The sequence below is a fragment of the Nannospalax galili genome, unplaced genomic scaffold, assembly GCF_000622305.1.
Source record: "Nannospalax galili isolate Female #2095 unplaced genomic scaffold, S.galili_v1.0 scaffold189, whole genome shotgun sequence".
Classification (NCBI taxonomy): domain Eukaryota; kingdom Metazoa; phylum Chordata; class Mammalia; order Rodentia; family Spalacidae; genus Nannospalax; species Nannospalax galili.
Genome location: NW_008360331.1, coordinates 824,228 through 833,470, shown reverse-complemented (window position 1 = coordinate 833,470; position 9,243 = coordinate 824,228). Strand labels below are relative to the sequence as shown.

At 38.9% G+C, this 9,243-nt stretch overlaps 1 protein-coding gene and 1 pseudogene across 1 annotated transcript in view; one reads left to right on the top strand and one right to left on the bottom strand.

Moving 5' to 3' along the window:
* LOC115068996 overlaps positions 1–1,145 on the top strand; it is an 18,307-nt pseudogene extending 17,162 nt beyond the window's left edge.
* Positions 1–9,243, bottom strand: part of Slc9b1 (solute carrier family 9 member B1) — a 92,561-nt gene that overhangs the window by 57,016 nt on the left and 26,302 nt on the right. The window contains exon 5 of the mRNA XM_008826196.1: positions 5,534–5,661. Coding sequence (XP_008824418.1) covers positions 5,534–5,661 — 128 coding nt within the window. The remainder of the gene's footprint in view (positions 1–5,533; positions 5,662–9,243) is intronic.

Here is a 9,243-nt window from a genome sequence, read left to right as displayed (position 1 = left end):
GTGTGTGTGTATGTGTATGTGCCCGTGTCATGGCCCACGTGTGGAGTTAGAGGACAACTTGTGAGAGCTGATTCTCTTCTTCTACCACATGGGTCCTGGGGATAGAACTCAGGTCATCAGGCATGGTAGCAGGTATCTTTACTGCTGAGTCATCCTGCTAGCCCCACTAACTGATCTTTTATGTCTTATAGAGTTTATAATGAGTAAAAGATTATATAAGCGTAATAATTCATCTGTAAACCTAGAAATGTACAGCCAATTTTGAAAGAGATGTACCCTAGCTCAGAAAAATGTTATTGAATAGGTTAATGCTGTTGTAATGAAATGCTTCTTTTAATTAAAAAAAAAATAGGAGAATTTTTTTAAAATTTATTTTGTCTTTTTGAAACAGGGTCTCTCTATAGCCCTGGCCTGGAACTCACTATGTAGACCAGGTTGGCCTTGAACTCACAGAGATCCACCTGACTCTGCCTCTAAAGTACATATCTATCAATAAAATCTCTCTTGTATACATATGAAAGTATATGAATAAGAGGTCATTTAATATGATGAAATATAGATAGAGGTGGCTGCATGGTCACTGGCGGCAGCCCGACAGCTGCAGCACCTCCTGGCCACATCGGGGCTGGATGCAACATTCAGCACTGCCACCCAGAGAACACAGAGAACAGCTGGGAAGACTGCAGCTCTGAGGACCCCCTGATGACCTGGGGCCCTCTCTTGCTGAAAGGGCATTAAGGCTAAAAGCTGTTGAACTGGAAAAGGAGGTCCAGGATTTAACAGACTCCAGAGTTTCTGTAAGGACTTGGTGGAGGTGGTGGATGTTTTGGAGAAGACTGAGTGCTTTTCAGAAGGAGCAGAAGCTGAAGACCATGAGCTCACTCTAGAGAAAGTCTTCCACCGGCTCTCTCTTCTAGGGGCAACGCTGAAAAGCGTGTTTTCCAAACATGGCCTCGAAAAGATGACACCCATCAGTGACAAATATGACCTTCATGAACACGAACTCATCTGTCATGTGCCAGCTGGTGTTGGGGGTACAGCCTGGCACAGTGGTATTAGTACGACAAGATGGCTACAAACTCCATGGCTGCACCATTAGACTTGCCCAGGTGGAAGTGGCAGTGGAGTCTCAGAGAAGGTTATGAACAAGGTGTCAGGAACTAAATATTCTCCCGGAGTCTGGGCACCTATTTCCTTTATTTTTAAGCTAGGTTTGTATAGTACATGAGGTACTTCATGTGATCTGTTTTGGATTTAGTCATATTGGCTTTATTTCTAAGATATTCTGTTGGTTTTGTGTGACCTGTTTAGCCTCATCAGAAGTCTTGCCATTGGGTTTCTGGACAACCAATGCCTGATGACTTTAAATCCAAAATCCTCTTAACTATATTTTCATGGAATTGCTGGAATGAATACAGGTTCTTGTATAGTAGTGTCTTGAATTTTATGGGAAAAGGATACAGTAGGAATTGATTTGACATTTGAATGGAAAGCTTTACCCTTGTGTAAATTTAGATCATTTGGGTTGATTTATACAGATAGATTTTCACAGCCTCTTCATGAATTGCTCTCATTTAGCCTCCTTTTATGCTTGCAGTCCCTGCCAGAGCCATGTTCACACTGTTCTCTAGCCACCCCTTTCCAGTCCCATTTGGAAGGACTAAAGGGTCAGGCAAGACTTGGAAGACAGTCTTCCTTTTCAAACAAGTTATTTGTAGCCTGTTAGGTCTGTAGTAACTTCAGGCAAAATGAGAGAGCACCAACAGCAAATGGTCCAAACAAATCTGTGTATCTACAACTGTTCATTCCATCAGCCCTGACTCCTCTGCCCTTTGTCAGATTTGCTGTGGGATCCTACATTGTGACAGGATGAAAATGCTAGATCACTTGTCACTTAGATGTGCTGGGGGGCATTCGGTGACTACTGCCATAGACAGCATTTCCCATTCAGTAACGCTGTGGTACTGACAAATCACTACCTTTCACATCAACAAACAAGTTTCCTTTTTCCAGTGCTAGGGACTGAACACAGGGTTTCATGCAAGCTAGGCAAGCATGCTACCACTGGGCTATACCCTCAGCCCTAACAAGCTTTAATTTTTAGTTGTTTTGTCCATCGTAAGCCATATTTATATGAACACCTAGCTCCTCTTTTGTGTATTAACTTTGTGAACTTTATGAGCCTCTATACTTTTCTTCAGACTCAATAGCTGATGCTGTATAAACGATGTGTCCAATAAATAGCTTAATAAGTGAATAATACATGAAGTAAACTTTATAAAGGAGGTCAGTTAGAGCTATTTTAGTATTCAAAGAGTTCTTTAACTTCACCTTTTCTGCTGCTTCTGAAGTTTAAAAATCTAGTCCTTTTTAAAAGGACTAGACTCAACCCCTTTAGGGTCTTTGACTGGACTACAAATTAAACTGACACAAACTGGATTAACAGAAAAACCTTATTTCATTGTATACATAAATATGAGAGTCCTGCAAAATGTGAGCCTCAAGGTGTCAGTAAATTGATCCCCACACCCTCAGCTACAGAACAAGGGCTTATAGCTTCCAGAAGTTGGGAAGCTGGAGAGAAATGGTGAATAAAGGTGGTCTTGTTATGCAGATAAAAAGTCAGGTAATAGAAGCTGCAGTCCTTCAGTCCTTTTTCTGCTACATACACCTTTGCTAATGTAGATTTCCTTTCTGCTTGTGCGGTTTTTTTGTTTTTTGTTTTTTTTTCAGACAGCCTCTCAGTACACCTATGTCTACAGTTTCTCAAAATAGCCAGCTCAATATTATACCAAAGAAGGGTGGGTTTTTTGGTCTTTTTGAGACAGGGTCTCCCTGTAGCCCCAGCTGTCCTGGAACTCACTATGTAGACCAGGCTGGCCTCAAACTCACAGAGATCCATCTGCCTCTGCCTCCCGAGTGCTGGGACTAAACGTGTGTGCCACCACGCCTGGCATAGAAGGGTGTTTTGAGGTGGCAGATGCTAGTCTCAGACCTCTAGTAATATTGGAGTGGTAAGTTGCCCTTAGAAGTATGGCACTGACATGAATCAATAAAATCATTCTTCTGTCTCCATTAGATTTAAACACCTAAAAGAACAAATAGAGGCTGGAGAGATGGCTCAGTGGTTAAGAGCACTACCTGCTCTTGAAGAAGACCTGGGTTCAGTTCTCAGCACCCACAGGGTGCCTAACAACCATCTGTAACTACAGTTCCAAGGGATCCAATGTCCTCTTCTGGCCTCCCTGGGCACTGCACACATGCACCTACATAGAAGTAAAATCTAAAAATTAAAAAACAAGTAGGACTTGGAGGTGGTATAAAGCGAATTGGGGGTAGAGGGTCTGACAAGTAAACAGCATTTTAAAAAATATTTTATTTATTATTTTTATTTTATGTGTATGTGTGTATCACCTGCATGTAGCTCAGTGCACCTGTGTTGTGCAATGTCCGCAGAGGACAGAAGAGGCTGTTGGATCCCCTGGAACTGGAGTTACAGACAGTTATTAGCTGCGACGTGGATGCTGGGTTTCGAACCTGGGTCATCTGCAAGAACAGGCAGTGTTCTTAACTGCTGAGCCATCTCTACAGCCCCAGTAAACAGCATTTTAAAAGTGCAATCAAAAGATTCTCTTGACCAGGCAAGGTGGCACACACCTATGATCCGAGTGCTGGGGAAGCCATACTCTAGTGTGTAATAAGACCTTGTCTCAAAATATTATTTTGGCAGTCCACAAAATTAATATTGTGGAGCTGAAGAGATGGCTCAGCGGTTAAGAGCACCGACTGCTCCTGCAGAGGACCCGGGTTCGATTCCCAGCACCCACATGGTGGCTACGAACTGTCCTTAACTCCAGTTCCAGGGGAATCTGAAGCCCTCTTCTGACCTCCGCAGCATTGCACGATGCGGGTGCACTCACATACATGCAGGCAATACACTCATACACATAAAATAAAAATAAAAATATTTTAAAAAATGCATATTGTGAACTGGAGTTTCCCTTTTTGCCTTCACTTCTGAGTTGACAGACAGAAGCAATAACATGAACAAACTGTATTTTGGGGTTACTAGCTGTTACTGCTAGTGAACGGGAATGGAATTAGGTATGGAATGTTCTGTTCTGTTGTCCGAAGAGTTTTCTAGTATTCTTTCTACCTGCTTTTGCAGATAGATTGAGAATAATTTTAAGTTCATTTATTATTCAGTAGTTCTGCAAACTTGAGCCGTAAGTTTAAATTAGAAGCTGAAGCTAAGGTACAAAAAAAAACCAACGGCCAGGGGAGGCAGAGCACCTGAGCAGAGCAAGGCTTGATAGGCATGGGCTTCGAGTCTGGCTCTCACCTGTGTGACTCTGGGCGCCACTCTGCTGAGTTTGACTGTAAATGGTTATAATTCTCTTATGATGTGAGGATTACATGAAACGTGAAAACTGCCTACTACAGTAGGCCCTCCATATTTATTTATATTGCTTAAATTATCCCATCATTTTTCCTTTTTAGAGTTGCCTAAAGTCTAGGGAAGAAGGAAGACTGGTTACGTGATTGTTGTAGCTTAAAAAAAAAAAAAAAAAAAAACCTTTCACCCCCCTTTAATCCCAGCACTTGGGAGGCAGAGGCAGGTGGATCTCTATGAGTTCAAGGCCAGCCTGGTCTACATAGTGAGTTCCAGGCCAGCTGGGGCTACAGGGAGAACCTGTCTCAAAAAACCCAAAAAAAAAAAAAAAAAAAAAAAAAAGACTACTAAGCTAATCATTCCTAATACTTTTCCTTCCTGTTCTTTGTTTTTGTCTGATTGACTTTGTCACAGGAAATCTACACGTTTAGACTGAGAGAAGAAGAAAATTGTGTCCATGCCTTTAATTATTTTCATTTTGGTGGTAAAGTGAAAAGACCTTGGCTGTAAAGAAGAGGTGGATTTAATGTTGTAGCACTTGGATTCTGGAAGTCTTTTACTGACTTTCCTTGCTGCCATGCAGGAGCCAGTCAGTTTGATGCTGATGTAAGTTGATTTGTGCTGTCATTCATGACAAAAAGTTTGATAAATGAAAAGGCTCTTAAAGCAAAATCAAATAGGGAAAATTAAGGATGAAGTGTAATATTAAGAAACAGCTTTAATAAAACCTGAATTAAATAAAATCAGCAACTATAATTCAAAAAAAGAAAGAAAAATATACAGATATAAGACAGAAGATGGGATAAACTGAGAAAGTAGATTATCTTGGCTTTTCACATTTATGAACTATGACTGAAACGTACGGTAGATTTTCTTTTGAGATAGGATTTTGCTATGTAGCTCAGACTGTCCTTAACTAAGAATAATTCTGCATTAGTCTCCGAAGTGTGGAATTTACAGGCAGGTGCCACCATGTTCAGGTGTATTTGGTAGATTTGGAACATGACTCCATTTTTGATCAACTGATTTTCTAGGAGTCTTACCCACCCCTGTGAAATGGATTTTAATGAAGGAGTATTTCAACAGTTTTAACCAAACATACTTAACTGTACACTTTTATGGCAAAGACAAAAAAATTACCCTAATAGGAATCCCCATTGCCAAGGAAAGTGCATAATGAAGTGGGAGAAAACAGCAGCCGAACATGCCTCCAGGATACAGGGACCGAAAGACAGTCTCAAACAAACTCCCTTCAAATGCTTCAAAGCCTGAAAGAGAAAGGGTTATATTTAGATAAACTTACAAAGGCCAACAAGAGAATTATTATTATTATTATTATTATTATTATTATTATTTTGGTCTTTTGGGGACAAGGCATGCCTATAGACCTAGCTGGCCTGTAACTCGCAGCCTTGAACTCACAGAGATCTGCCTGCCTCTGCTTCCTGAATGCTGGGATTAAAGTCATGTGCCACCACATGACTGGCATTAGAGAATTATTTTTAAAACATTGTAAGGGCATCTTTTTGAGTAAGAGCTCTTACATAGTAAGACTTATTTGGCCAGATAGTCCCAGCAGGCTTGAAACTCAAATAGAGCTTATTGATAAATCATCATGATTATAATCAATTTCATACTTGATAAAGTATTTCTACAATGATTTGAAAAGATTTACTTCTCTATGATTATTTCTGCTGCCTTTAGTTTGACAGTACCCTGTTAACTTTTTCCCATCAGTTAGCTTTTAGTGATGAACTAATTTATTAATTTAATAGTGATAAATGAAAAATATTAACATGCCAAACAAAACCCTTAAAATCTTTTTTCCAAAAGAAAGAACTTCTCAATTGTCTCAATGGTTCAATTTTCTAGTAAAGAATATAACAAATTATATTATATATAATATAGTGTATATATACAATTTATAATTCTCCTTGTGGATATTTCATTAAACCCATACATTTCCCACACTTATTTCTGTAGCTATTTTATAAGCAACATAAATAACCAAGATAATATGTGTCCTCTTAGAAATTAACTGGTGCACAAGACAATGATTTCAAAATAGCAAACATAAATATGTTCAAGAAACTCAAAGAGGATTTGAATAAAAGAATGAAGGCCACAGAGACACACATTTGAATGAAATAAGCAAATCAATTCTAGAAATGAAAAACACAGGAAGTCAAACAAAAAGCTTAAAGGAAAGCCTCATCTAGATTAAGTAAAAGAGAGAATATCAAGCCTCAAAGAAAAGTAGAAAAAAAATGAATGATTCAGTCAAAGAAAATGTTAAATCTAAAATACCCCCACAGCTGGGTATGGTGGTTTGTACTGTTCTTTAATTCCAGGAATTGGGAGGCAGAGATAGTGGGGGAGAGGGTCCTCTGTGAGTTTGAGCTTGGTTTACATACTGAGTTTAAGGCCAGCCTGGTCTACATGGTAAGTTTCAGGCCAGCCAGGGCAACATAGTGAGACCCAGTCTCAAAATAAACAAACAAACAAACAAACAAATAAATAAATAAATAACCCAGGAAGGAAACCTGTAGGACCTCAGGGACACTATAAAAAGTCCAAACCTATGAATCATATGCATAAAAGAGAAGAAAACCAAGGCAAAGGCACAGAAAATATTTTCAACAAAATAATAGAAGAAAATTTCTAAAGTATAAGTTGAGTGCAAGAGCCATACAGAACACCAGTTAGAACCAGAAAAGAAACTCCTCACATCACATAACAGTCAAAACCTTGTACAGAAAATAAAAATATTGAAAGCTGATAGAGGGAAGGATCAAGTCACAGGCCCATCAGAATAAAATAACAGCTGATTTTGTTACGGAGAGTATGAAAGCCAGAAGGGCTTGGACCTATGTCTTACAAGCCATGACAGAACATAGATTCAGCCCAGATTACTATAGCCAGCAAAATTATCAATGGTAATCAAAGGGGAAAGAAGAACTTTCCAGTATGAAAATATTTAAGAAATTTATGTCCATTAAACAAGATCTATAGAGGATACTACAGTGAATATTTTGGTCTAAAGAGAATATCAGCACACCCAAGAGACCATAAGGAGCAAATAAACAATCCCAGAACAGTTAACCAAAAGAGGCCTAAGAAAACACTACCACTACAAGGTAAAAGGTCTAAGAAAGCAACACCATTGCAACAAAATAACAGGAACTAATAAACATTATTCAATAGTAACTCTCTCTATTAATGATCTCAATTGCCCAATACAAAGATATAGACTAGCAGAATGGATTAGAAAACAAGGTCCATCTTTTTGGCTGCTTCTGAGAAACACACAGAACCATCAAAGACAGCTACCAGTTCAGGGTAAAAGGAATCAAATAAAAAGCAGGTGTAGCTATTCTCATATCTGACAAAATAGTTTCAACAAATCTAGTTAAAAGAGATAAGGAAGTACACTCATTAAAGGGAAAATTGACCAAGAGGATATAACATTTTAAAATAATCATGCACCAGATACAGGGGCACTCAACTACATAAAAGAAACACTATTAGACCTAAAAACCCTAACACAATGATAATAAGTAACTTCAATACCCTGATGTCTCCAGTACACAGGTCATCCAGACAAAAAATAAATAAAAAGCTCTTGAATTAAATGACATCATAAATCAAATGGATCTAACACATCTATTTACCATTTCAGCAAAACACTGAAATACACTTTCTTCAGCAGTCCATGAAACTTCCCCCAAATGGACTACATATTAAGACACAAAGTAGGTCTCAACAAATATAGGAAAATGAAAGTAACACCCACATTCTATCTGACCACAAAGGAATAAAGCTGAATAGCATCAGCACAGAAACTGTAGAAAGTACATAAACTCATGGAAACTAAGCAACACACTATTAAATGAGAATTGGGTCAAGGGGGAAATGAAAAAGGAAGTTGAAAAACTCCTAGAATTGAATGAAAATGGAAATACAACACAGCAAAACCTATAGAACACAATGAAAGCAGTCCTAAGAGAAAATTTTATAGCACCAAGTGTCCACACCAGAAAATTAGGGGCCTGTTACATTAATGGCTTAATGATGCACCTGAAGATCTTGGAAAAACAAGAACAAACAACACCCAATAAGAGTATATGGGAAGATATCATCAGAATCAGGGCTGAAATTAAAGAAATAGAAATTAAAAAAAAAAGAAAACCAATATAAAAATCCATGAAATGAAGAGCTGGTTCTTTGAAAAGATTAACAAAGCCAGGTGTGGTGGCAAATGCCTTTAGTCCCAGCACTCCAGAAGCAGAGGCAGGCAGATCTTTGTGAATTTAAGGCCAGCCTGGGGCTACAAGGAGACCCTGTCTCAAAAGAGACCAAAAAGAAAAGATTAACAAAATTGACAAGCCTTTAGCAAAATTAGCCAAAAGAAGGAACCCAAATTAATAAAGTCAGAAATGAAAAGGAAAATATTACAACAGATATTGAGGAAATTCAGAGATTCATAAAACATATTTTAAAAATCTATATTCCCAGGGCTGGAGAGTAGGCTCAGCGGTTAAGAACACTGGTTGCTCTTCCAGAAGACCTGCGTTCGAATCCCAGGACCAACATGGCAGCTAGCGACTGTCCATAACTCCAGTCCCAGGGAATCCAGCAGCCTCTTCTGACCTCTGCAGGCATTGCATGACCCAGGTGCATTTACCTACATGCAGGCAATACATGCATACACATAAAATAAAAATAATAAAATTAAAAAAAAAATCTATATTCCCGCTGGGCCTGATGGTGCACGCCTTTAATCCCAGCACTGGGGAGGCAGAGGCAGACAGATTTCTGTGAGTTCAAGGACAGCCTGGTCTACATAGTGA